This window comes from Conger conger, chromosome 6, assembly GCF_963514075.1.
Source record: "Conger conger chromosome 6, fConCon1.1, whole genome shotgun sequence".
Classification (NCBI taxonomy): Eukaryota; Metazoa; Chordata; class Actinopteri; order Anguilliformes; family Congridae; genus Conger; species Conger conger.
In genome coordinates, this window is record NC_083765.1 from 48,054,337 (window position 1) to 48,080,033 (window position 25,697).

The 25,697-nt window shown below is 43.5% G+C and overlaps 1 protein-coding gene across 1 annotated transcript in view; it reads right to left on the reverse strand.

The window, feature by feature from the left end:
• Positions 1 to 25,697, reverse strand: part of LOC133130385 (neuronal acetylcholine receptor subunit alpha-7-like) — a gene marked incomplete at its 5' end in the record, with an annotated part of 74,561 nt that overhangs the window by 43,172 nt on the left and 5,692 nt on the right. The window contains 2 exons of the mRNA XM_061244949.1: positions 8,778 to 8,887; positions 10,678 to 10,722. Coding sequence (XP_061100933.1) covers positions 8,778 to 8,887; positions 10,678 to 10,722 — 155 coding nt within the window. The remainder of the gene's footprint in view (positions 1 to 8,777; positions 8,888 to 10,677; positions 10,723 to 25,697) is intronic.

The window sequence follows — 25,697 nt, forward strand, 5'->3', positions numbered from 1 at the left end:
TCCCATGCATTTTTAAATATGCCGGTCTTCTTTGAAAGTCTTTGAAGTCCTGGAGCATTTGTTAAGATAGACGTGGTCATGAACACCAGTACGTATCAAGATATTTAAATAACAAAAATTGCACTATTAAGTGTTTATAGACAAATTTATACAGCTTAAATCATTTTTAATTATGAAAAAACTTGTTTAAGCAGGTGGTTTTAATGTTATGGCTGTTTGGTGTATGTTTTTGGCTTTTTGGACTTCCATTAACAGACCTTCAGTCTCTGCTTCAGAGAAGCTTTTTTCTTTTTTCGACTATTTATTTAAAAAGCCGAAATTCCATATATGGTGTTTTAGGGGCATCAATTTATTTCATCAACATACAAAAAATGAATCTGGCAAAAGGTGTTAGTTTCCGATCCCACATACATTTCCACACGGATTTCCGAAAATATTGATAAATGAGGCCCATTGTTTTTTTTCTTTGCTGACTTTTATTCCTCTGCCAACATATTTCTAGTTGTTGGAAATACAAGTTTGTTTGGCAAATTATTAGATACAGACATATTTATGGAACCAAATATCCCACCTGGTTATGAAGCCATGACTGTTTCGTGACTGACTGTTTATTTCATTTGTTTATCTGTTTTTGCTGGGACTATACCTAAGCAAATGCCGTCTTTAACTACTTGTTATTTTTGCGTAAATGCATTGCTCCTTCATTTCAGTATCAGACTAATATTGCTGCGTTCGCATAGCAGAATGACTATATAGATGTGGGTAATAACAGGATTATAATAGGATTTGGATTTGCTATAGATGTAAACCTGTACTTGTACTGGCTAAAGGGGCTAACGAAGACCTAGTTAACCTAATTTTGAACTAAAGTTCCATTTTAATGTGATGCAGATTTGTTGGAAAGCGTTAGATTGAGTAATGCTTTTTGGAGAGCTTTATGGACTTTGGACATGTTTTATGAAAACATAATCTTGTGAAGGTAAATTTTCTTGACATTTTGTTTCTGGACAAAAATATATGCAGATTTCTTTGTATTTAGAGAGATTTGGGGACACACGAGGACATCTGGGTACAGTGTTGGGAACTTCAATGTCTGTCGATATATTTACCATATTTTGTACATAAGTTGACATCAGATTTGTGCACAAATATAAATTCGTTTGAGATATTCAGTTTCAAAACTATTAAAACATAAGGCGTTTTGGATTTATTTTGGTGTTTTAGTGTACCTTTTGTGTACACTGTATGTACATGCTCCGACATAACTTTCTGAATGGTACAAGCCTCTTCTTTACTTTAAGTCTTCAACCATGTGTGTGCAGTAAATCGTTTTTGAGATATTGATAGTTTAGGTAGTATAGGACTACTACAAAATAGGTGGAAATTATCCTCTAGGGGGGGCAAAGAGGAAATGGTTAATAATAGCAATCGGAACATTAGAAAATAGGAATCGAAAAAAGAAAGCCAGGTGGTTGACTATTCTTTTATGTGGGCTATGGATGAATGTGTAAGGCAGGCTGACTAATGGTTAAACATTCACAGAGTAATAATGAGTGGGTGAGGTTGTATTCCTCTGGTAGTGGGGTCTTAAAGTCTGCAAACTCATCACCACATGGAGCAACATCCTTTACGGCATGGGAAGGTTGGAGAAAACAGACATTAATCTCTTGAACCCCCCATTTATTACTCTCTCCCTCAGATCTCAGTCACTGAAATGATGCATAAAGCATTGGATGTTTCATGGCAAAGCCAGTTTAGATAATATTCATGTTTGATATGATTTTCCTTGGCTCAGTGTGACTGGTGCAATGGTCTAATTTCCACAACAGTAAACCTAGGACATCACAACCATCCAGGAACCTAGGAAAAACTGCAGAAATCTGTCCCAGTGAAAGCCATTTACCACGACCCCCTCTGACTAAATCCCACCTGCTGGGGAGGTATGGCTCTAAATTCCAAATGGTTATAAATGTCAAATGGTTAATTGTGGATTTTATAGGCCTGGTTTGTCCTTTTAAGGGGAAGAAACTCCCATACCCACCTGTCTGTAGCCAGACTCCCATACCCACCATGTGTGCCGAAACCCTTGCCAGGTATAATAATATCTTTACTTTGTACTCGTTTGTACTTTGTACTTTTTTAAACTTGTATTATGTTTCGTATTAAGATTTGGAACCTTGTGATTTGATTGTAATTTAAAGAAGTGACCTACCTGGCAAAATAAATAGCTATACTTTAACTGTTTGGTTTCAATTACTGACACTCAGTTACACAGGGAATGCTTGGTTCCCCCCTCAAGTTGGTCTAGGGAGGATGCAAATTTATGCTTAATGTATCATGGTGTGTTGCACCCATAGACCTTTGACAGTAAATCAATCACCTCCGTGTGTCAGTTCATTCATGTTGAGAACAGTCATAGCTAATCTTAGTCTTCTTGGGTCCCTGAGCCGCCATCGGCCACACCCAAAAGTAGCTATTCCTGCCATCTCTGTAATGACAGGAGATATCTAGCCAGCTTGTGAAACATGCACATAACACACAATGTCTAGCGGGACCAGCAGAGGACTGTTCAGGGAGTACATAACAATACAGGATTCCTGTAGCAATCAAGTCTAAATTATGAATAACAAATATACCATTAGATTTGTTATTTAGATAACAAAAATCAAGAGTATTCTAAAATTGGAGTCAGATATAGTGATACAGATTCAAAGGCTATAGGAACTAAAAGGCGCACTATTTCAGAGGTTCTGGGTCATTCCATACCACTATAAAGCGGAAGGCAAAGTGGTACTACTGTCTTTGTTACTTGGTTTATTTACTGACTGATATAGGCTCTCCACAGAATAATTCAAAATATTTAACAACATCAACCTCTTCCTAACAGCACCCGAAGGACAGACGCAGATACCTTCACCCTACACAGCTAACTTTGTCATTGGGTGTGTGGGGGGCTTACAAATGTATTCTTAATCTCTGAACACCTTATACCACCTAGATAAAGAAATGTTTGTGTCATCCACACAACAGTTTTCTTGAAAACCAACGGCATGTCCCTCCTCCTTCCTGCACAAACCCCAAATGTGGAGAAACAAGAAAACACACTTAGGAAATGGCTGCGACAGTTTCCCTGTCCGTGTCCATGTTCCAGGAATAAGACACATGTTCCTAGCAGTTATACTCACTTGAGTGAAAGTGAAATAATGCATTACAATAATGCATTACATCACCCTTATTTTTAGCCAACTGGGGTGCAGTGCAGTGCATATGTAATATTGATATGAGAGTGCAGTGATGTCAGTTTTGCAAAGGCGAGAACACCCCTATGCTGCGACATGTGAGGAGGGTCGTTGTCCATGTCCACTTTAATTTCAATTCACTTTAATTTACTTTAATCCAGGCCCCTAAAAGGCGGGGGGGGGGGGGGGGGGGAGTTCAGGGGCCTGGATTAAAGTATGTGGTAAGCGTGTTTCCTGAGGAAGGTTCATACTGTATGTGGTAACACTTTGTAATTTTTAATGAACCTATTCATCACTGGTGTCTGTTTCAATTTCATAATCTCTCCTTGACTTCCTCCAAACTTTGATCTCATGCAAGCCAGAAGTTAAAGCCTGCCACCATCTCAACACCCTCTTCAGGTGCCCCTTTTTGTGGCGCCTTAAGGGATCTACAAAGGACATCCAGCTAATAGCTGAGTGTAATTCATCATTTAACTCCTCTATAGTCAGTCCTTTGAATCTATCCGATAAATTATTTGTGTTATCATCAGGAAGGCCCTTGAAGACTCTTAATCTTCTTTCGGTATTGACATCCTTCCCATTTTCCTTATCTCTTTTACATATTTCAATCTCCTCCTGCTCTTTGATCTCCCAATTACCTTCATTGTCTTTCTCATCCTGTTGCTTTAACCAGGCCTCGTGCTCCTCCCCTGTAGGAGCCAGCCCACACGTGTCAACCAAGTATGTTATCACATCTATCGTCTCCCTGAATGCAAAACTCCCTGGGTCTCCAATTTTCCGTTCTGCGTGCTCAGCAGCTTCCATGGTCATGCTAGAACACATTCTACGCATGGCCTCAGTCAGGCCTTCAGCCTTGCTCTCTAAAACCCTGAATCTAAGTCCTCTGACTTCAGACTCCTCAGTATCCATATACGGTTGTACATTTATCTTGTACCATATACTTCTCCTCTTACGGGAGCTTTTACTCCTACCCCATTGGCGTGTGCGAGGGGTTAACAATGCATTCCTGCCTAACCCATCTTCTGTCAATCTCTCATCAGGCGGGCCTAGGGCCGGGTCCTCGACAACTTTAACGAGGAAACGCAACAAAAGAGGCAAACCTGGACAAAGGATTTCTGACCAAGCTCCACAGCCCCTACACAGCCTACAGAGGCTTGGAGCACAGAAGAGCAACTTCGATGACATCTATTAACTCCTCCTTAGGATCCCCTTATCCCCAACTACACAAATGTGACTGAACAAAGAAAACCCTATTGCCAATAAATATCCCAAAGTCATATACAGGAAAATACCATATTTTATCCTCCATTAGTTCAGTGGGACACACAGATAAAAGACAAACCATTCAGCATGATCTGTCCATTAACTTTGCTTAAAGTAAAAATCTGTCCTGTTCATAATGCATATGTTGTTTCAATAATGAAAGTATCCATCAGTATGGCCAAATATAGATTGCCCAGTGTGTTATACTATTATAGTTCCGCACTAGCAGAAACAGCGCTCAGAAATCCTGATCTAACATTGATCTTACAGACTATTGGAGCCCTACAAGTAGGAAGGAGCATAGAGCTTATCATTTCATATCACCCAAGGGCTACCCGACCCGGCCCAGTTTTATCCTGTCACTATTAGAGTGAAGCCACAGCTTCTCACCACGGTGATGCTGTTCCACTGGATGCATCCTGCTATTGGTTGTCTGGGCATGTTTTCTGTAACAAGATGTGCCATAGCACTGTATGTAACCATGACAGTGTTGTATAATTACATGGTAAGAGCATGGCTTTTTTATTTTTTATTTTTTAATGTTTGCCCATATGATCTTCCAAGGCAGGCACAAAACAGAAGACATAAGAAACATTAATTCATTCATTATCCTAACCCACTTATCCTGAACAGGGTCACAGGGGGGCTGGAGCCTATCCCAGCATACATTGGGTGAAAGGCAGGAATACACCCTGGACAGGTCGCCAGTCCATTGCAGGGCACACACACCATTCACTCACACACACACTCATACCTACAGGCAATTTAGACTCTCCAATCAGCCTAACATGCATGTCTTTGGACTGTGGGAGGAAACCGGAGTACCCGGAGGAAACCCACACAAACATGGGGAGAACATGCAAACTCCGCACAGAGAGGCCCCGGCCGACAGGGATTCGAACCCAGGACCTCCTTGCTGTGAGGTGGCAGTGCTACCCACTGCACCATCCGTGCCACCACATAAGAAACACATTATTTCATTTCAGCCAAATCTGAAGGCAGCCTCTAATGTGTCCTTTGCCAAGTAGGGCATCTCATAAATCAATGGCAGCCTGAGGCAATGGCAAAGGAATTTGTTTACAAGTGTACTCGCCCTGCCAATTCACATAATTACATCAGAAAAATGTGTTGCATTTGTGTAAGAACGTTTTGTAATACATTATGTTTTCTGACCAAGGAAGCATTCAGAAAGGACTTATGTGTGAGACAAACATAACTTGTGTGCAATTCTCTTACACTAACTTGCTCTGATTATGTGCTTTTACGGATAATGTTTTCAGTATTTAATATTTTTGAGACATCCAACTCCTGCAGGAAATTACAGAAACCTCAAACTGTGAAGACGTTTGCATTTTTAACCAATTTTTGAATCAAGCCTATTTGGAATGCACAGTAAAGTGTTTATGATAAATCATCCCTTACAGAGTACATATGCTCCCTATTGGACTCATACTCTGTGTACACTGCTGGAGTTGAACTGAACATTTTACTCTGTTCCCAATCATATTCTCGGCAAGTATCACTGCAACATTGTCTGGAGAGTATAGAGAAGCATCCAGTCCAGACAACCAAAGTCACACCGACTAGTCATCCAATCATATATACTGCTTGTGAAGCCTCATAAATTGTTGGTAACAAAGCCATACTCATCTTGAATTATATAATATTATTACAACAATACAAGTCATTCATTTTCCTCATCATGAAGCACACATGCACTATAAGGGATACAACCAGAAACCATTAAACCATCTCACAATTTATGCTATAATTTGAAATATTTTTTCATGTAAACTCAGTGCACCACGTACGAATGGGAAAATAGGTCACCCGACATTGTGCTTCTGTCCATTTCACACACATGGAACTTAGCTGAATGATTTAATGAAATCAAAAGACCTTTCTACTTGCATTTTAATATAACCATTCCATTTGACTGAGAAAATATTAGTGCTTTAATCTTTGCCAAAACAAACGCACAAAAAAGAAGTCTCTGCTCCGGTTCCTAATTTCAATTGAGATTTCTAAATCACCTTTCAGGTTGAATTGAGTCCCTGTTGTAGGGAAGAATACATTTCCTGCTTCATTGTTCTTGGGTGGTCACCTAACACCTCAACTGCCTTGCTTTTACCCGGTATGCTTCATACTGTAATTAAAGACGATTTTTGCTATATTAATAAATTGTTGTTGACCTGAATATCAGACTACAAGTCTGTCACAAAGGACAAAATTCCTACATTTACTGGCGAGCCAGCGATGGGCAAAAAGCGGGGACGATTGGAGAACCTTTTCTTTTCCATCAAATCCACACCATCCAATTTCTTTATCAACAAAGAATCCAAGAACTTCAGTCACACCAAGCCAGGACGCTGTTTGTTGCACAGAGAGAAGATAGACCTTTTTCTGCTGCAAGGAAACAAGACAGACTAGACCTCCATCGCAATCCCTCTTTCGTCCTTTTGTATTACAGGTTTTCTGCATTATCCCGCTGTGGATAATTAGATTTTTATGGTTGTGTAACAGTGAGATTTGTCAGCTGCAAAATAGCACAGATTTAGGAGTAAATTCGAGACTTAGGCATGAGAATTCTCCTGTGAATTCAATACGTAAATTCTGACCTGTTTAACAGTTAGCTTTACAGGGTTAAACGGGAAGTGTGTTTGTAGAGGAACTTGACTTTTTTGGGGGAAAAAGTACCAGCAGGTTATTCCACATTTATCCTGTGTCCTTGAGGTAAACCACCAGAGTTGGTACATTGTACACGGTAGATATATTGTTCTGACCTGTCTTTGTGATGACAGCTGAAACCTTTTTATTAATGGGGGCATTTACAGTTTTTGATTCAGCCAGACTTGTCCTCAGTGACGCATTTCAATGCTATTATGTGCTGCTAAACAGCGCTCTGCCTGTCCTGCTGCAGACTCACTTCTCAGAGCCTATACAGTGTTTCAATTGTAATATATAACAATATACAATAACAATAATCAAATGTAGATGGGTTTTCGCCAAAAAACCAAGACAGGATTTCACCTGACGTTTCACCACAAAAATTTTCAGCAGCTAACGTTATCTATATGGTAGTTGTACCATAATGTTAAGTTACTTGCTTTACTTTGTATTTCTTTTCTTTATTTTTCTTCTTCTATTTTTATTCATGATTGCATGTTGTCATTATCAACGCACTTTGTAATTGGACGCCCAAACTACATAATGTAAGGCTGTCGGCTTGAAGAAATGGTATCTGATCTCCAACAACAACCTATTATTTCTTGCAGTAAAGTTAGCTGGCTTAATGGTAACGTTAACTCGTCGAGTTAGCTCACTGTGTTCCGAACAGTGCAACTTTCATGACGAAGAAATAAAAAATTATTTCAAGATCAGCTCTGGTTTTTGTGTGTGTAAAGTTTAATTTATTCCGTTTTCATAAAAACTTGGTATGAGTCACATACCCAATCAATTTCAGCAGACAGTGACATGGTAATGCTGATCCACAGTGGCATTGTGGTGGGGAAGCTATTGCTAACCAGAGACTATGAACTGGGCAGGCATAAGTTTGGGATAGTCAATAAGCAACTATAATTATAAACCACATTTCTTGGGAGAGAAACTACCACTGAATGGACCTTAACTTCTGGTGGAAGTGGCCACTTCCCTGGGTTCTGTTTGGAACACGGGTAGCGCCATCGTGAGGGAATGTTTTGACCATTTTTGACCAGAATCGAATCTGTATTCAGTTTTTTTACGTGTTCTATAAAAGTGATAACTACTTGATGATACACCCTTTGTCATGATGTGACACATTTAACTCAACACAACCTGCGGCAGCCTGTTGCTGAAGGACCCTTATCCCTCCCCAAGGCTGCCAAAGCAAACCTGCAGTTTTACAAATTGGACACATTTCCTAGAGCTACGAACAGCTGGGAGCTGTATTTGCTTGTAGTTGCTTTGATGTTTTTTGTGCAGGTGCCGTGATGCTGACTGATGTGTATCAGCATGGTATCTCAGGGCAGCCAGAAACAGTGAGCTTAACCACAGGTTTACCATCAACATCAGGATGTGAGCGAAGTGTGTCTATTTTAATGGAAATCCTCACTGATTGCCAGAACAAATACAAATTAGTCTTCAGTGACCAACTAAAGTCTTAAATTTCATATTACACTCAGCTTCCTATTAGGGAGCAAACACAGAGACAGTAACAGGAGAGGAACTTAAATGTACCACAACTGTAACCATATACAGTAACCGTAACCAAAACCAGGTGTAGATCTGCCTTACCTGTTGTAGAGGAGAATGTCAGGCACCCAGATCTGGTTGGAGGGGAACCGCAGGTTTTGGACCCCTGGGTAGTTGTCAGCATTCCAGTTGAGGTATATGTCGGTCCAGTGCTGGTGGTGAGAGAAAAGGCAAAGTTGTCATTAGTAATAACACACTGTAGGTGTAACCATGGGGTGACTGACTCTGTCATTATCGATGGCAAAACCGTCATTAACACTGGAGAGCAGGTGAGGGAAGAGTGGAGTTTTATTGAGAGGAAGAAAAATGCAATCAATCCCCTTAGTTAATCATGTCTAGGCTTGGCTCTGATTGAGTTATCGTCACATTCTCATCCTGTGCATTTTCTAATTAAGCTGCTTTACTGTGGCGGCTGGCACTTCAACTCTGTGGTGTCTATAAATCATGACTCACATCACAAATCTATCAAAACTAACTAACGCTAATTGTAATGATGTTGGAGATGTATTCAATCTAATTTGAGCAACAGTAATATTTTGAAAGCTGGGGAACAATGATATCACAACCGTCTGGATAGGCGGGCGAAATATAACACAATTTATGATGAAAATTTACATTTTCCCAATATTTATGTTGTCATAATGCCTCCATGAACACAGACAAATAAGTTTCAGTGCTTAACAGTATGCCATACCTATATGCAAATGTATTCATGTACACACCAGACACCAATGGGCATCTTAAGAAAGACAGTTTAAATTCCGGTCCACACATGAGTAGAAACATTTGCATTTGTATCCCAGTAGAATATCCAGGGTTAATTAATTAGTTAAAATTAGCCCCTGTGGGATAATAATATCAGTTTTTCGGTGTGAAACATACTCTGCCAGTTCTTACTCTGCGATTTTTGCACTGAATGTTTTGGTGGTCAAAAAAGTAGCCACAATATTTTCATCTCTGATATTTTTTTGTTGGTTTTTTTTTTATATTTCCGCAGGAGCTACAGAATATATTTGATTTGAAACATGAACCTTGAGACATTGGCTCAGGAGGTAAGAGCTGTTATCTGGCTGTTGGAGGGTTGGCAGTTTGATTCTGGGTGTGTCAAAGTGTGCTGTCCTCATGGCTCCCATGCTAATCCTGCTTCTGCCGTAGAGGCAGAATGATGCCCAGAGTGACCCAGGTCACTGTTGTAACACTTGATGACCATTAACCAAGTGTTTATGTTCTGCTCATGTTGCACAGCATCTGCCCTCCACAAATGAAAAGAGATGGCTTGATTCCCAGAGACTTTTATAATTGATTGAAAAAAAAGCCTTGTTCACATCAAGTGGTGCTGACAGGTCCATTACTGTCCAATGATTATGTAGTAACCAGATTCCCAGACTGGCTGAGGCTGGGTTACCATGGAGTCATGGGAAAGGGAAATCTCCATGTCCGTTCAACTAATCAATTTCTCCCTGAATGGACACATCTGTTGATAAACACTCAAAGCAATAGTGGAGATTCAACTCCTGCTATTACCTGTGTAACAACAATATAATGAGCAGAAAAAGAACCAATCAACATCTACTTAACTGCATCACATTTAACTTTGAACATGAGTCTTCACTGAATATCTAATCTCATTGATCAAGATCTTTACTACAAACTCCAACCACACCACTCATCCAACCGCCAAAATGTGACATCTTTTTCTGGCAACTCTAAAACTGCAGTAACTGGAGGTGATGTACCAGCAGATCATTTCTGTGTGCTGCTTCTGATTTAAAGTTATCACTGCTGTAATTTCCCCATTGTCCTGTACTAAGATCAGCATAATATAAATCGCAGGCTGCAGTAGTTTTTTCATGTTTACCAGTCTGCAAATATATATATTTATCATAGTAAATTCTCCCAAGGCATAAACATTCAGTATGATATCAGCTCTTTCTCAACTTACCAACTGCAACCAAGCATTTGTCATCAGGACCTGGTTCTTCTCATCCTATGAAAAAAGATAACATATTCAGGGCAAAGATTTGCTCAAAGTTTTACACTGCACATGTGGCCTGAAGCAATGTTAGTTATCACATCTGACAAATGTGCGTCACAGAGTTTTATAATAATGTGTGATCTAAATGATGGTTTTAAAGGAGGGTAAGATATTATTCCAGTGACTCAATTGTTAATGCTTTAGATAATTTTCCTCAATTATCAATCACAAAATAATGTTTCATTCTAACAACCCTTTCCCTTCTACCACCACTTTCCACTGCTCAACCACTTCCTCCAGCTCCAGTCACTAGGGCCCACAGCATGTAACGAAGGCAGACAGCATCTGCTTCATCATGGAGCTTCCTCCATTAATCAAGTGGTGAAGAAGGATTAATCATGGCCATCATCCAAGAAAATTCCAATTGTACAATTGTACAGGAGAAAATCCCAGACAACAGATACAGGAGATCCCGCACTGCATCAGCATTTTTTTAGTAGCAATACAAATGTAAATTGATTTTTTCCCAGGAAAGAAATAGCTGTGGTTTCAGAATAAAGACCCAGTCCTGATTTTAATAAAAATGTTGAATGCTAAACATACAGAAATGGAACTGGGATAATCACTGGAAAATATTAATCCCAAGCAATATAACATTTTTACTTATGCTGAGATATAACACTTTTTGACACACTTCTCTGAGAGTATTTGTGTGGTTATTTTTGCTGACTCAGTGTTACAGGGACCTGGTGAGCAAGAGCTGCTTAAGAAGAGACAATTCCACATCAGAAGACAAAGACCAGATTGGCTGCAGAAACTATAGGCTGCAGGGAATTCATTTGGAAAACAGGGATCAATGGATTGATCTTACATTGATTTGGAATTGCAAATGCAGTGTGCTTTTTTAAATATTCTCAGCCATATAACATTTTTGTGCATTTGCATTGGGCTTGTACTGTAGCCTTGAAATCTGCCATTGCAGGTATTTTGTAATTTAGGCAATTAAAGCAGCCTTGTCTTTCATCACAGTAGGATTGTTCCTGGTGCTTTCTTATGGGGATGGCAGGGATCACAAGCCTCTGGCAGCCAGATAAAGCCCAAGGCCTGATTGCTGTGGGCCTGTTCCTCCTGGCCCGTTCAGTGAAGGCTGCTGGGAAATCAGCACAGGCGCAAAGGCTGGCTACTGCGTTCTGTTCCTAAGCAACTACAGCTGAGGCTCGGACAAGGATACAATCTGTAAGATCTGTCGCTTTAACCTTATAATTAAATATTAGGGTTATTTTTGTTGTGACCAATGCAATTAATGAGCTGAGCAATCACCAAAATGAACTGGCTAAACTACATTTGTGAGTGAACAGTAATCTGGCCAGCTTACGTACTTCGCATTTGCTTTATTCAGGCAGATAGAAAGCAGAGAGGGTACAGATAGAGCAGGGATCACAGCTCAGAATATGCCATGGCAGGTCGCCTGACCTCCATCCACATGGGTGACTCATATATGGCTCAGGATGCAGCCACCTTACACACTGCAACACACCTCCTCCCATTTTACACCAGAATTTAAATCAAATCTCTTTTTTATACTCCCTACAGAACACAAACCATTGCAGCATCAGCAAACAACAGGCTCAAATAAAATTCTACCTCCAATACCAATATACCTAGAGTGACTAGACCTGGAATGAGAACAAAACCAGAATATTGTCAATTTCCTTCTGATTTTTTATTATTTTTATTTTTTGCTAAAGGAAAAGAACAACCAAAAGCCCATTGTCCTAGAATCTGTTCTTATGACTATTAATGAATTATCAAATCAAACAACCTTTAAATCAGTCATCCAGTTGACTACTGCAAGCGCATTATGGAATGGGTAGGTGCCAAACAGTTCCATCTGCTTTCCCCAGGCACACTGCAACTGGGCGACCTCTACACTTTACATCATGCGTGTGCTATGACCACACATCCATGAAGCCCATAGAGCATGGCTGACATAAAAAGATAAAGTACTGTTCACACAATGTTTCTAAACCAACCTGAACAAATACACCAATTAGTTGGAGTTGGAGTTCCACAGCAGTCTTACACCATGCAATTGGGCCAGTTTCCAGTCAAATACCTAGAGGAATCAGGAACATCTAGTGTTCATGACCAGATACAGATCCTGAGCTCAAAAACTCTCTCTCCTAAATAACCTACAGGCACACAGTGAAATAAGCAATAACAATGAGCGTGTTTACATTTATAATAGCATAAGAACACACTTTGTCAAGTTCATATCAGCTCTTGGAAACTGCAAGGAAAAATAATTTTCACCCATTTGAGTTGCTTTGCTGAGGTACATACTGATACCCTGTAATGGTGTGCAAATCGGGGCCACTCAAGCATCACATCTTTGGAGGACTGAATGGCAGACATTGAGAGAGCTGATAAGTGCAAGTTTATTGCTGAGATGATAAGGCATCCACAGAGAGTCATTTAGCCAAGAGAAACAGATTACTTTTCACCAAGAGCCAGCTAGACCATTTGCATATTAATACAGGCATGTGATTATAACACAAAAAGGATAGAGAGGTATGGATATGACAAATAATCAATCTGTCCTTTTACACATATGATACACTCATCTTCTGTCAACCCCGTTTCAGAGTGCATTTAAATATGACATACTTGAGCTAAACTACATTAATTATTAGTTTTCATTTAAACAGTTCTCTGTTCTTAGGAATAGTTTTGTTTCAACTGGCCAAGACAATCAGGCATACAGGACCAGCTCTTCCTGCAAGTAAGAAGACATGCAATATTTTTCACCAGTCTCCCTCTAACAGCTGAACGTTGTTTTTTTTTTAACGCAATTTAAGCAATACACCTGGGGCTTATTCCAAAAAAGCAGGATTACTGAGTTAGCCAGATAACTGGACATGAGGAACAAAATCAGGAACATGGACTGAAATAAAATAGCTGTTCTAAGTTTTACTTTGTGTTATCCAGCTCATGGTACTTTAATCATCTAAAGGCTTTCAAAAGGATCCCTGGCACATTTTCATATGAATAAGGTCAAGCTGATCCTAGATCAGTGACTCTATGAACACAGGCCAAGATCAACCCTAAGCATTGCAGGAACTAGCCATATTTCTGTATTTCCCTAGTGAAAAAAATGTGTTGTGTGTCTGTTTAAATGAACAAAGAAGCAAATGTTATTCTCCAGAGCTTGGCCATGGCAAAAAAGTATTTCCAAAAAGTATGTTTTTGCAACAGAAACATCCATTGTAGATGTGAGTACGCCACCAGAAACTCCCCAGAACTCACGCAAATACAAATTTTTCTTTTGAATAATGAATTTGAATTGTTTACATTTTCAGTGTGAGCCAGAAGTCCACCAGGTGCTGAAAGTTGAGAAGAGCTTTCTGCTTTAAAATATTCTAGAATCTTTATATATTGGGATATATTTTGCGCCCCCCTCGAAAACGAAGGTATACCTCTCATGGGGTTTATCCCGTTACAATAAATTTCCTATATGTACCCCTTCGTACATCCCTTTATCAAACCATTAACAATTCATAATTTTCAATTGAGAATAATTAATCCCAAAAGAATCTGTGAATTCCAAGTATAGTGCTGGCTTTCAAGTATTCACCAAATGCTTTCCAAGTGAATTGAACAAACATAGCTGATTCATAGAGTTAATGGTGCATTGCAACCACTTAAATTTACTACAGACCCACCATAAATACCTGTTAATGTAATACAGGGAAATCTAACCCTTTTTTTCTTTTCTCCTTGGTAATTAACTTAACATTTAGTGATACTGATTGGCCAGACTGTCTTCACATCTGACTCCCAGTGTTACGACCTGTTAGGCTTTTGTGCTTGCAGTTCTGCATCTTGGCTGGATGCACAACCATCTTCGTTTTACTTCTGCTTTTCCACAGATTGGCAGTTTCCCCTACAGGTTTGTTTCTTTGAAAAGGCTGCCACTCCAATCACTGATCTGGGTAGACTAGCTATGCTTGGAACATCACCTCTCTGATGGGGAAGGAACCGGAGCTAGTGCGGGAGGTGGAGTGGTACCAACTACATATAGTTGGGCTCACCTCCATGCACAGCACTGGTTCCGGAACCAAACTCCTGGAAAGGGGCTGGACTTTCTTTTCTGGAGTTGCTCAGGATGAGAGGCGCCGGGCGGGTAAGGGGATACTCACAAGCTACCAGTTGAGTGCCACTGTGTTGGAGTTTTACCCGGGGAATGAGAGGGTTGCCTCTTTGCGACTACATGTCACTGGGGGGAAAGCTCTGACTGTCGTTTGTGCTTATGCTCCAAACGGCAGTTCAGAGTATCCGGCCTTCTTGGAGTCACTGGGCGGCATCCTGGAAAGGGTGCCACCCGGAGACTCCATAGTTCTGCTGAGCAACTTCAACGCTCATGTGGGCAACGACGGAGAAACCTGGAAAGGGGTGATTGGGAGAAATGGCCTGCCTGATCTTAACCTGAGCAGTGTCTTGTTATTGGACTTCTGTGCTGGAGCATAGGGTAGCTCATAAGTGTACTTGGTACCAGAGCACCTTGTCGAGGACCCGGCCCTAGGCCCCCCTGATGAGAGATTGACGGGGGATGGGTTAGGAAGGAATGCATTGTTAACCCCTCGCACATGCCATCGAGGTGGTAGCAAGAACGCCCGTAAGAGGAAAAATATGTAGTTCAGAGATAATGAGCAGCCATACTTGTCAGTAGAGGAGTCTGAAGTCAGAGGACTTAGATTTAGGGTTTTAGAGAGCAAGGCTAAAGGTCTGACTGAGGCCATGCGTAGAATGTGTTCTAGCATGACCGTGGAATATGCTCAACATGCTGAACGGGAAATTGGTGACCCTGGGAGTTTGGCGTTCAAGGAAACGGTAGATGTGATAACATAGTTAGTTGACATGTGTGGGCTTGCTCCTACAGGGGAGGAGCACAAGGCCTGGTTAAAGCAACAGGATGAGGAAAACAATGAAGATAATTGGGAGATCAAAGAGTATGAGGAGATGGAAAAATGTAGGAGAGATAAGGAAAACGGAAGGGATGTCAATACCGAAAGAATATTAAGAGGCTTTAAGGGCCTTCCTGATTATAGCACAAATAATTTATCGGATAGATTCAAAGGACTAACAGTGGAGGAGTTAAATGATGAATTACACTCAGCTATTAGCTGGATTTCTTTTGTAGATCCCTTAAGGCGCCACAAAAAGGGGCACCTGAAGAGTGTATTGAGATGGTGGCAGGCACTAACTTCTGGCTTGCATGAGGTCAAGGTGTGGAGGAAGTCAAGGAGAGACTATGAAATTGAAACAGACACCAGTGATGAATAGATTCCTTAAAAAAATACAAAAAAAGCTAGTGTTTTTCCACTCGTATATTGAGATGGTGGAAATTCCCAACCGGAGGGGCACATGAGATAAAGTATTGGGGAATTTTCTTTTGAGGTATGAGAAAATGACAGTGGGACAAACAGAAGTGATGAATATGGTCATTAAAAAGTTGCATAAGAGATAAATGTCTTCCCACTCGATATATTGGGGACATTTCTTATCAAAAAAGGTACACTCTTATACGCAAAAAGGATATATAAGGAATAAGCTTTTAGACCTTAGGATAGCATCTTAGAATTTTGCTTCACAAGATATCTATGAGCTGTTGAAGAAAGAGCAACGCACGGCAGCTGTAGTCAAGCTGGAGTGGCGCGCAGAGGGAGGATATGGATATGGAGAGTGGAGTGACGTACGCGGTGCGGACAAGAGTTGTGGCAGCAGGACTGATGTCGAAGAGGTGTTCATGCGCATCCCTCATCATACAGAAAAGCTGGTGAAAGAGTTAAAGGGCTTTTACGACATGCTTGGAGCCGTGAACTGCACCTGGAGGCCAACAGACGGGATGCGGGGTTCCTCCACGCTACAGAACACCTTCCTGCTGGACCCACGCAAGAACCTGAAGCCTCCCCCCCTAACCTCAGTGTCAGTGAGGAGAGGCATATGCTGCGGCTGCACTGCAAAACCCCTGACGTGTTCGAAGACATACCAGTGCACATCCCATACAACAGGCAGGAGAAGTACGAAGTGCAAAGTCACGTCTTTCGAAAGTCTGGGTCCTGATCCTGCCCCAGATTCCCAAACCAATGCAGCTGTTCAAAGAGCTCATCAACAGCAAGGAGGAGGGATCAAATCCCACAGAAAACGAGATGACTATATTTAGGGCATGGGTGGTAATTATAATCTATATTACTTGTAAAAGTAGGAAAAGTAGTACATAGAAGTAATACATTATAAGTTTCCTTTTATTTTTATGTCTTTTATTTTTTAGTAAGATACTATATACGATATAAATAAGTAGTAGAGTAGGGGTGTTCGTACCCATTGTATTAATGGAAGTTCAGCAGCTTTTATCTCCATGAAGGGGGAGCCATAAGATAAGGTAAAGGCCAAAGAGGATGATGGGTATTTGAGGGGTGTACCTTGACTTTTAAACATCATGGTGGAAAGGTAAATTAGAAAGAGCTAAAGGGGTATATGTAACTTGCATGTGATCAGCAAACTGAAAGATGATATATATCCTGTAATCTGTATAACTCTATTCTTTTGATTGATTATAATAAAGTATATCTTACTATAATCATATGTGATAAAGATTCTTTTAGAGGAATACATTGAATACAGGACATCGTATACCAGATTTGCATCACACCCTTCACTTCGAGACTGGGCTGGAAGTTCAGTAGAACTTACCAGGGCTCCAGAACGTTCGGAGTACTTGAGTTCGTCCCCGAGGAGGCTATGGAGAAGGACTTCGGTTGGCCTCGAGGAAGTTCTGGCAAACCATCCGACAGCTCAGAAAGGGAAAGCATGGCTTGTTTCAGGCTGTTTTCAGCAGGGTAGGAGAACTGCTGACCCGGACTGGGGAGGTTGTCAGGCAGTGGAAAGAGCACTTCGAGGAGCTTCTGAACCCCAACAACATGTCCTCTGTGGAAGAGGCAGAGCCCAAAGACTCGGCGGAATCTGCACCTATATCCCTGGCGGAAGTTGCTGAAGTAGTCAAAAAGCTCCTCAGCGGCAAGTCGCCGGGTGTGGACGAGATTCGCCCTGAGATGCTGAAGGCTCTGGACATTGTTGGGGTGTCTTGGCTGACACGCCTCTTCAGTGTTGCGTGGAGGTCGGGGATAGTACCTGCAGAGTGGAAGACCGGGGTGGTGGTCCCCATTTTCAAGAAGGGGGACAGGAGGGTGTGCTCCAATTATCGGGGTATCACACTCCACAGCCTCCCCGGGAAAGTTTACTCTAGGGTGCTGGAAAGGAGCGACCCCAGATGTTCCTTCAGCCCCCTGCCTGTGAAAATCGCAAATAAGCTCTGGGTCCAAAATGTCCGTAGAGGGGACCCAAGAGCGCTCCTCAGGACCAAAACCCTCCCAGTCAATAAGGTATTGTCTGCCTCTGCCCACGCGGTGCTCAGCCAGGATGCGATGCACCGTCAATAAGCCATGGAGGTGGCGGAGGAACTTCCGCCGGAGCCAGCGCACTTATCAATACCGGTTTGAGGCGGGAGGCGTGGAACGTGGGGTGGATTCTCATGGACCAGGGAAGTTGGAGACGCACAGTAACCGGGTTGATCTTCCTGACAATCTTAAATGGCCCCACGTAACGAGGAGCGAGCTTGCGTGACTCTACCCATAACGGCAGATCACGCGTGGACAGCCACACGCGTTGCCCCACCCTATAGGAGGGCGCCGACCGGCGACGCCTGTCAGCCAGCCTTTTCTGGTTGACTGTAGCCCTTAGGAGCGCAGCCCGCACCTTCCTCCAGGTGGCCTGGTGCTGCCGAATAAAAACCTCAGCAGAGGGCACTTCGCCCCCTGACTCCAGTTCCGGGAACAGTGGTGGAGGATACCCAAACTGAACCTCGAAAGGTGAGAGACCGGTGGAGGCGTTCTGCAGCGTATTGTGATCTTCCTGACAATCTTCCTGACAATCAGGAACAAACACAGCACTGGATGAGAGGTTTACTGAGGCACCCAACAGGGAACAGAATGCCCACCAGAACCGAACTGGGGTCCACTGGGGTCCACGATCAGGCACCACGTCCTGAGGCAGGCCGTGCAGCCTAAACACGTGGTCGACCACCAGCCGTGCAGTCTCCACTGCTGATGGACGGCCTGTAGCGTAGTGGTTAAGGTAAATGACTGGGACACGCAAGGTCGGTGGTTCTAATCCCGGTGTAGCCACAGTAACATCCGCACAGCCGTTGGGCCCTTGAGCAAGGCCCTTAACCCTGCACCGCTCCAGGGGAGGATTGACTCCTGCTTAGTCTAATCAACTGTATGTCGCTCTGGATAAGAGCGTCTGCCAAATGCCAATAATGTAATGTAATGATGGTAATTTAGGCAGCGCCACAAAATGAACCGCCTTGGAAAAACGATCCACTACAACCAAAATGACCGTTTTGCCCTCTGATGGCGGCAACTCCGTAATAAAGTCCAGGGCGATGTGGCTCCAAGGGCGCCTCGGGATCGGTAACGGGCGTAGCAGCCCTGAGGGAGGACGGTGCGAGCCCTTGCTGCGTGCGCAGACCGGACAGGCAGCCACAAATTCCCAAACGTCCTTGGTGCGATGAACCCCGGGATGCCCTGCCAGCCGTGAGGCATGTCCCCACTGTAGCACTTGGGACCAGACCCCAGCGGGCACAAAGAGGCAGTGAGGCGGACCCCCTCCTGGATCCGCAATGCTCTCTGCACTGCCGACTCAACCGCCCAAGTCACTGGCGCTATGATTTGAGCCCCAGAGAGAATGGGTTCTGGAGCATGATCCCTGTCCTTCATATCAAAAACCCGAGAGAGGGCGTCTGGTTTAATGTTCTTTGAACCAGGGCGATATGTTACCGTAAAGGAAAAACGTGCAAAAAAACAGCGCCCAGCGAGCCTGATGCGAGTTGCGCTTCTTAGCGGTCTGGATGTATTCTAGGTTTTTGTGGTCCGTCCACACCGTGAACGGATGCTCTGCCCCTCCAACCAGTGACGCCACTCCTCCAGGGCTAATTTGACCGCCAACAGTTCCCTATCCCCCACGTCGTAATTTTTCTCGGCCTGGGACAGCAACCCAGAGAAAAACGCACAGGGATGTACCTTTTGGTCTTGGGGGGATCGTTGGGAGAGAATAGCACCCACCTCCAACTCGGAGGCAAGGACCTCCACAATAAATGGAAGTGACGGGTTTGGGGTAATCAGGATAGGTTCAGAACAGAACCTTCTTTTTAACTCATCGAACGCCGCTTGCGCACGAGGAGTCCAGACAAAGCGCATCGGAGCAGTCCTTTTTTTGAGCGCACTGATGGACGCGACTACCGTGCTGAAATTCCTAATAAACCGGCGATAAGAATTGGCGAACCCTAGGAATCTCTGCACCTGTTTAATAGATTCTGGGGTGGGCCAATTTTTAACGGCAGTTACTTTCGCTGGATCCATCTCGGTTTTGCCTGCTGATACTATAAAACTGAGAAAAGACACGGAACTGGCGTGAAACACGCACTTCTCAGCCTTAACAAAAAGGCGAGCCTCTAACAGGCGCGTTAATACCTGCGACACGTGTTGAATGTGCTCAGATGGTGGTGGAGAAGATCAAAATATCATCCAGATAGACGAACACGAACCTCTCCAGCATCTCTCTGAGCACATCATTTACGAGCGCCTGAAATACAGCGGGAGCGTTAGTGAGCCCGAACGGCATAACCAGATACTCGTAGTGGCCGGTGTGCGTGTTAAATGCCGTTTTCCACTCATCACCCAAGGTTGTACGCATTATGGAGGTCTAGTTTGGTGAATACTGATGCCGTCTGCTGGTGCTCGAATGCTGAGTTCATCAGTGGCAAGGAGTACCAAATTTTAATAGTCATTGCATTTAACCCTCTGTAATCGATACATGGCCTCAAGCGCCCGTCTTTCTTTTTTACAAAAAAGAATCCCGCCCCCGCCGGTGACGAAGACGGTCTGATGAACCCATTCGCTAAGGCCTGACAAATATATTCCTTCATGGCCCTGCCCTCTGGCACAGACAACGAATAGAGTGCACCCATGGGCGGCACTGTACCCGGGTGTAAGTTGATCGCACAGTCGTACGGCCAGTGCGGAGGTAACGTGGTCGTCCGTTGTTTACTAAAAACCTCAGCCAACTCGCTATAGACCTTCGGCACATTAGAAGGCAGCGAGAACGCAATAGCAACCATCCTGTCCTCACCCCCACTGCCTGATGTTTGGGCAAGGCTCTCTGTGTCCCAGTCTGTGACGTCACTACCCTCACCCTCGTCAATATGGAGATTCCAGTCACAGACTGAGTCCCACTCCAGACTCCCCTCATGCTCCTCCTTGTCCGGTGTCCTAACCTAGGGAACCCCCTAGCCTCCTCCTCGTCCCATTCGGACCCTATCTCAGTTTCTATGGGAGGATCGGAGGGAGTGTGCACACAATCATAGTGGCCAGTGCATTGCGGACCCCACCGGGAGACCGGATTGCTCCGGTTCCCCCAGTTTATTTGGGGCTGGTGTTTGGCTAACCAGACATGTCCTAAAACTATCGGATAAGCCGGTGACTCCACTAAAAAAAAATATATACGCTCCCGGTGCCCCCAAAACGAGATCCGCATAACCATCCGCTCGGTCATGTGGCGTACCACCCCGGACCCCAATGGACGCCCATCAAGCGCCGTAATGGATTGGGGGTGCGGCATGGACCGAACCGGCAGTTTCTTGTGCTTCACCCACTGACGGTCCATAAAATTATCCACCGCCCCTGAATCGATGAAGGCATCTGTCCCAACTACGACTCCTTTCCACGTCAGTTCGACGGGAAGAACAGTGTGAAAGTTAGTACCTTTGATAGGTCCCACTAGTGACTTTCGCTCCACTAGTGGGACTGCTCTTTTACTTTCAAGTCGGGACAGTTCCTTATCTGATGCCCCGGCCGCTTGCAATAAAAACACAGCCCCTCTCTCTCCAGGGTTGCCTCCTGGGGCGCACTAGCGTAGTGCTATTGTAGGGGTCCTCGCACGGGCTCCAAAATATGTAGGGGTCCTCGCACGGGCTCCAAATTATGTAGGGTCCTCGCACGGGCCGCCAAATAATGTAGGGATTTTATTCTCTACGAAACCGGGGCGCCAGTTAATGTTATGTAGCAGTATAACTGCTAAAAGTCATTAGTCTCATAAAATTACTGTTATCATGTCTATGTGATTCCAAAACGGACACCGGGGTTTAATAAAATACATTTATTATAACGTACCAACACAGAACAGATAAACTAACAGGAATTAGTAGGGGAAGTTAGGGTGTGTGTGTGCGTGTGTGTGGGTGCGCGCAAGCACGCCTGTCGCTTCAACAAAGGAAAGGTAAAAGTGGGAGTAGCTAGCTTGGGTAAGCTAGAGTTCTGGGTATGTTAATGAGTATCAGTGTTAGCTGTGAGAAGAGCGACTACTTGTGTAGTTCACTCTATATATGCGTGAAAGACGACAAATCAATTCACGTACATACACGGCTAACAGAATGCATTCAAATGGTATGACGGCAAATGTAGAAACACAGATTCAAAATAACAGTTAAGACTAAGCTAACACTGGCTATGCCTGCAAATGCTTGTTTAGTCTTACTGAGTGCATACGCATTGCTGGATCCAAAAGATGTGCTGTCCTTGTAGGAGCCGCGATGGTGCTTTGAATGCGTGTCCTGGAGAGGTGCGCAAAGCTGAGGCGTTTCTGTCTTAGCCGTGCGTTGTTTTCTGGTCCACTCGGTTGCTGGAAGGATGTTCGTTGGTCCCTTTTCCGGGTGGAAAAGTGTGTTGCTGTTGTTCTTTGGTGAGCTTTGCAGGGGTAAACTGATGTAGCGTTCCGCATACACCAGTTTCCACTCGCTATAGGCCACGAAGTTACCGCGAGGTAACTAGGTGTGTCCGTAGGCCTGGTAGTGCGCTATGCAGCATTCAGCCTCTGTCCGAGTCTCGGAGCAGATGAGCTGAAGCGAATGGCCAAAAAGGGTGCGTCGAAAGAAGTGGGTGAAGAGAGTGAAGAGAAGAAGAGAGAGACATAAGAGCAGAGAAGAAGCAGAAGAGAGATCCCAAGAACGTGTCTTGCTCTTATACGGGAAAGTTTATTGCTCCCGCCATTACGGGATTGGCTGAACCAAGCTAGACGTCATGCGGGGTGGACGTCGCGGAATTGTCCTGTGGGAATGTGGAAGTTGTAGTTCCTACACTATCTAGCTGCATCGGCTCCTCCCCGGCGTGTGCCCCCTGTTTCCCTTCGGCACCAACACCCCTGCCTGATGGAGGCGGAACCGGCCAATTGAATCTGCCCCTTCTGCCCCCTCTCTCTCTCTCACATTCCCGGAGACGGTTATCGATACGGATCGCCGTGGAAATCAACGACCTTAAATTCCCAGGTGGTTCAATGGTGGCCAGAGCGTCCCGGACAGGGTCAGATAAAGTGCCCGTGAACAGGGTCATAAGCGGGTCGTCAGCCCACCCCGTCTCCCCTGCCAGAGCCTGAAATGCCACGGAAAACTCTGCGACACTCTGGGTTCTCTGTTTCATATAAGTTAACCAGGCCGCCGCCTCTTTGCCAGTGATATTGTGGTCAAACACCCGTGTAATTTCTTTCATGAGGAGCTGGGAGTGACTCATTATAGGAGACTGTGCCCGGATCAACGGCTCCGCCCAGGTCAGAGCAGTCCCGGTCAACAGGGATAAAATAAATGACACACGAGAATCCTCAGTGGAGAAGTGTGAGGGGGAACGCTTCCCTGGCACTAATGAGGGCCAGGTGAAGGCAATGAGCCCCCTGCCCCCTGGTAGCCCCAATCGGTCACTACACCATGACACTTACAGTACATAAGGTCCGTGTAGCCATTGGTCTCGTGCCTGCTCACTGTCCACATCCAGGCTTTGTGACCAGCCTGCTATAGCAACATCACATAGTATTCTCTCATTGGCCTTATGGCATTAACCAGTTCAGATACTTTGCCATTAGCCATCTTGCACACCATGCGTTTCTTTCCCATTCACTGCAACACTATTCATGAATGCATGTTTTAGACTATGAGGAAAAACAACAGCTCCCAATGTGTTATTATTATCATATTATTTGAATGCCCTGAATGAGACCCAAAATCGAAACGCTTTTTTTGAAACAACAATTTATGGTAATTGCAGTACAATGCTGGCCATTAACAAATTACAGTATAAGAACAAAGACCTAGTATTTAAAACTTGAGAGAGATTTGTAAAGGAGAAATGGGACTGTACATTGCTGTATAATAGGGCATATACAGTTATATTGATGAACTTGTGTGAGAACAGCATGGTCCATCACAAGCTGCTGCTTCTCAGGTGTTAATACATACTGAGCCATAATGATGCAAGACAGGGACAAAAGGAGTTCAGTCCTTCATTTCAGCGCAAGCGAGTCTTTTCTATTTTCTTTTTTTTATTTCAGATTTTTCCACATTTTCTCCAAACTTGGTTGCCAATTGCATCCTATCTATTCCAATTGCCCATGTTAGCTGAGGATACATGGGCAACACGTCTACGACCCAGTCCGCCGGCAGCCCAGGAAGAGATGGACACTCATTCTGCAGGACTGCATTATCTCTATGCCCCGTCCCTGCCCCCAACCTTAGAGGGGAGGGCCAATTATACCACTCCCTCGTGTGCTGGCCGTACTCGGCTTTTGCCAGGACCAGGACCCCAGTCCTCAGTGTGCAACTGCATTGGACTGATGCCTGCATCAAGGTCCAACGCCTTAGCCGTGTGCCACCGGTGCCTTTTCTGATCAGTCTTCCCACTCGTTTCTTTTTCCACCACATCTCTGTCTATCTCTCCTCGCCTGCTCTGCTCTGCTCCACTCCCCGCACTAGCATATGCCTGGGCTGCAGCAGCTGTCCACACCCATGTACTGATTAGGAGGAAGTCATGCATGTGCAGTTTTACAGCTTCCCAGCCGTGGCCTATGGGCTCCTCGGCCATCTGGGCCCACAATGGAGGCTTGAGCCGAGCCTAGGAATCTTAAAACTTGGCAACTGATACACCTGGACTGTGTTATCCATTTTGGTTTTGAATATCCACCTGAGACCAGGCAGAACATTTTTGACATTTCTTTAGCTAACACAAAAGTGTTAAAACATGTTGCAGTGAATGCTGTATTTTTATCAGATTTTTTGCCTTGTCATGTAGGTTTCAGCATAGGTCTTAGTTGGATATACTATAATTACACAAGGGTGGGACTACAAAAAAGGACACATCACTAAGCAGCCACTCTAATTAAAAAAATAAGTAAAAATAATACACTATATATTATTTAAGAAATGTCTAAGAATATGCACTAAGAAGCTTTAAGTTCCTCATTCATAGTAAAGTGAGAAAATACACATTATAATTACCCTCAATCTGGGTCTGCGATAATGTGAGGGAAAATTAACTGTTTCAGGCATTGTTGAATCAATGTGAAGGATTAATTATCCCAAACTTGAACATCTGTGGAGATGTCTCATACTTAACATCTGCATTTCGTAATTACTTCCCCTTTCTTCCCGTCATCAGGGCAATCACTGTATCAGTTTGCAGTATAATTCATAATAGCAGGCTCATTCCCTGCTGGGTTATAATGGCATTCACAGATTAAATATGCTATTTCATTGTTTCATAGATTAAAGGTCCTTTAAACATTTAAACCTTTTGCATACCATATTTTCTGTAGTGGGTGAAACATTGAGATTTGGGTGTTATATGTATATACTGCATGTATATTAAAAGTAAGGTACAATAATATTCAGTACTGTTTACATCCAGTGCACATTCATACATACAGTGTAATATATTATAAACTACATGATGTGTCTGATGTGTTTGAAGATTGAGCACCATGACTGAATTTTGATTTTATTAGATGTTTTTGATTTTGGGACATACGTACTTCGCAAAAAAAAAGAAAAG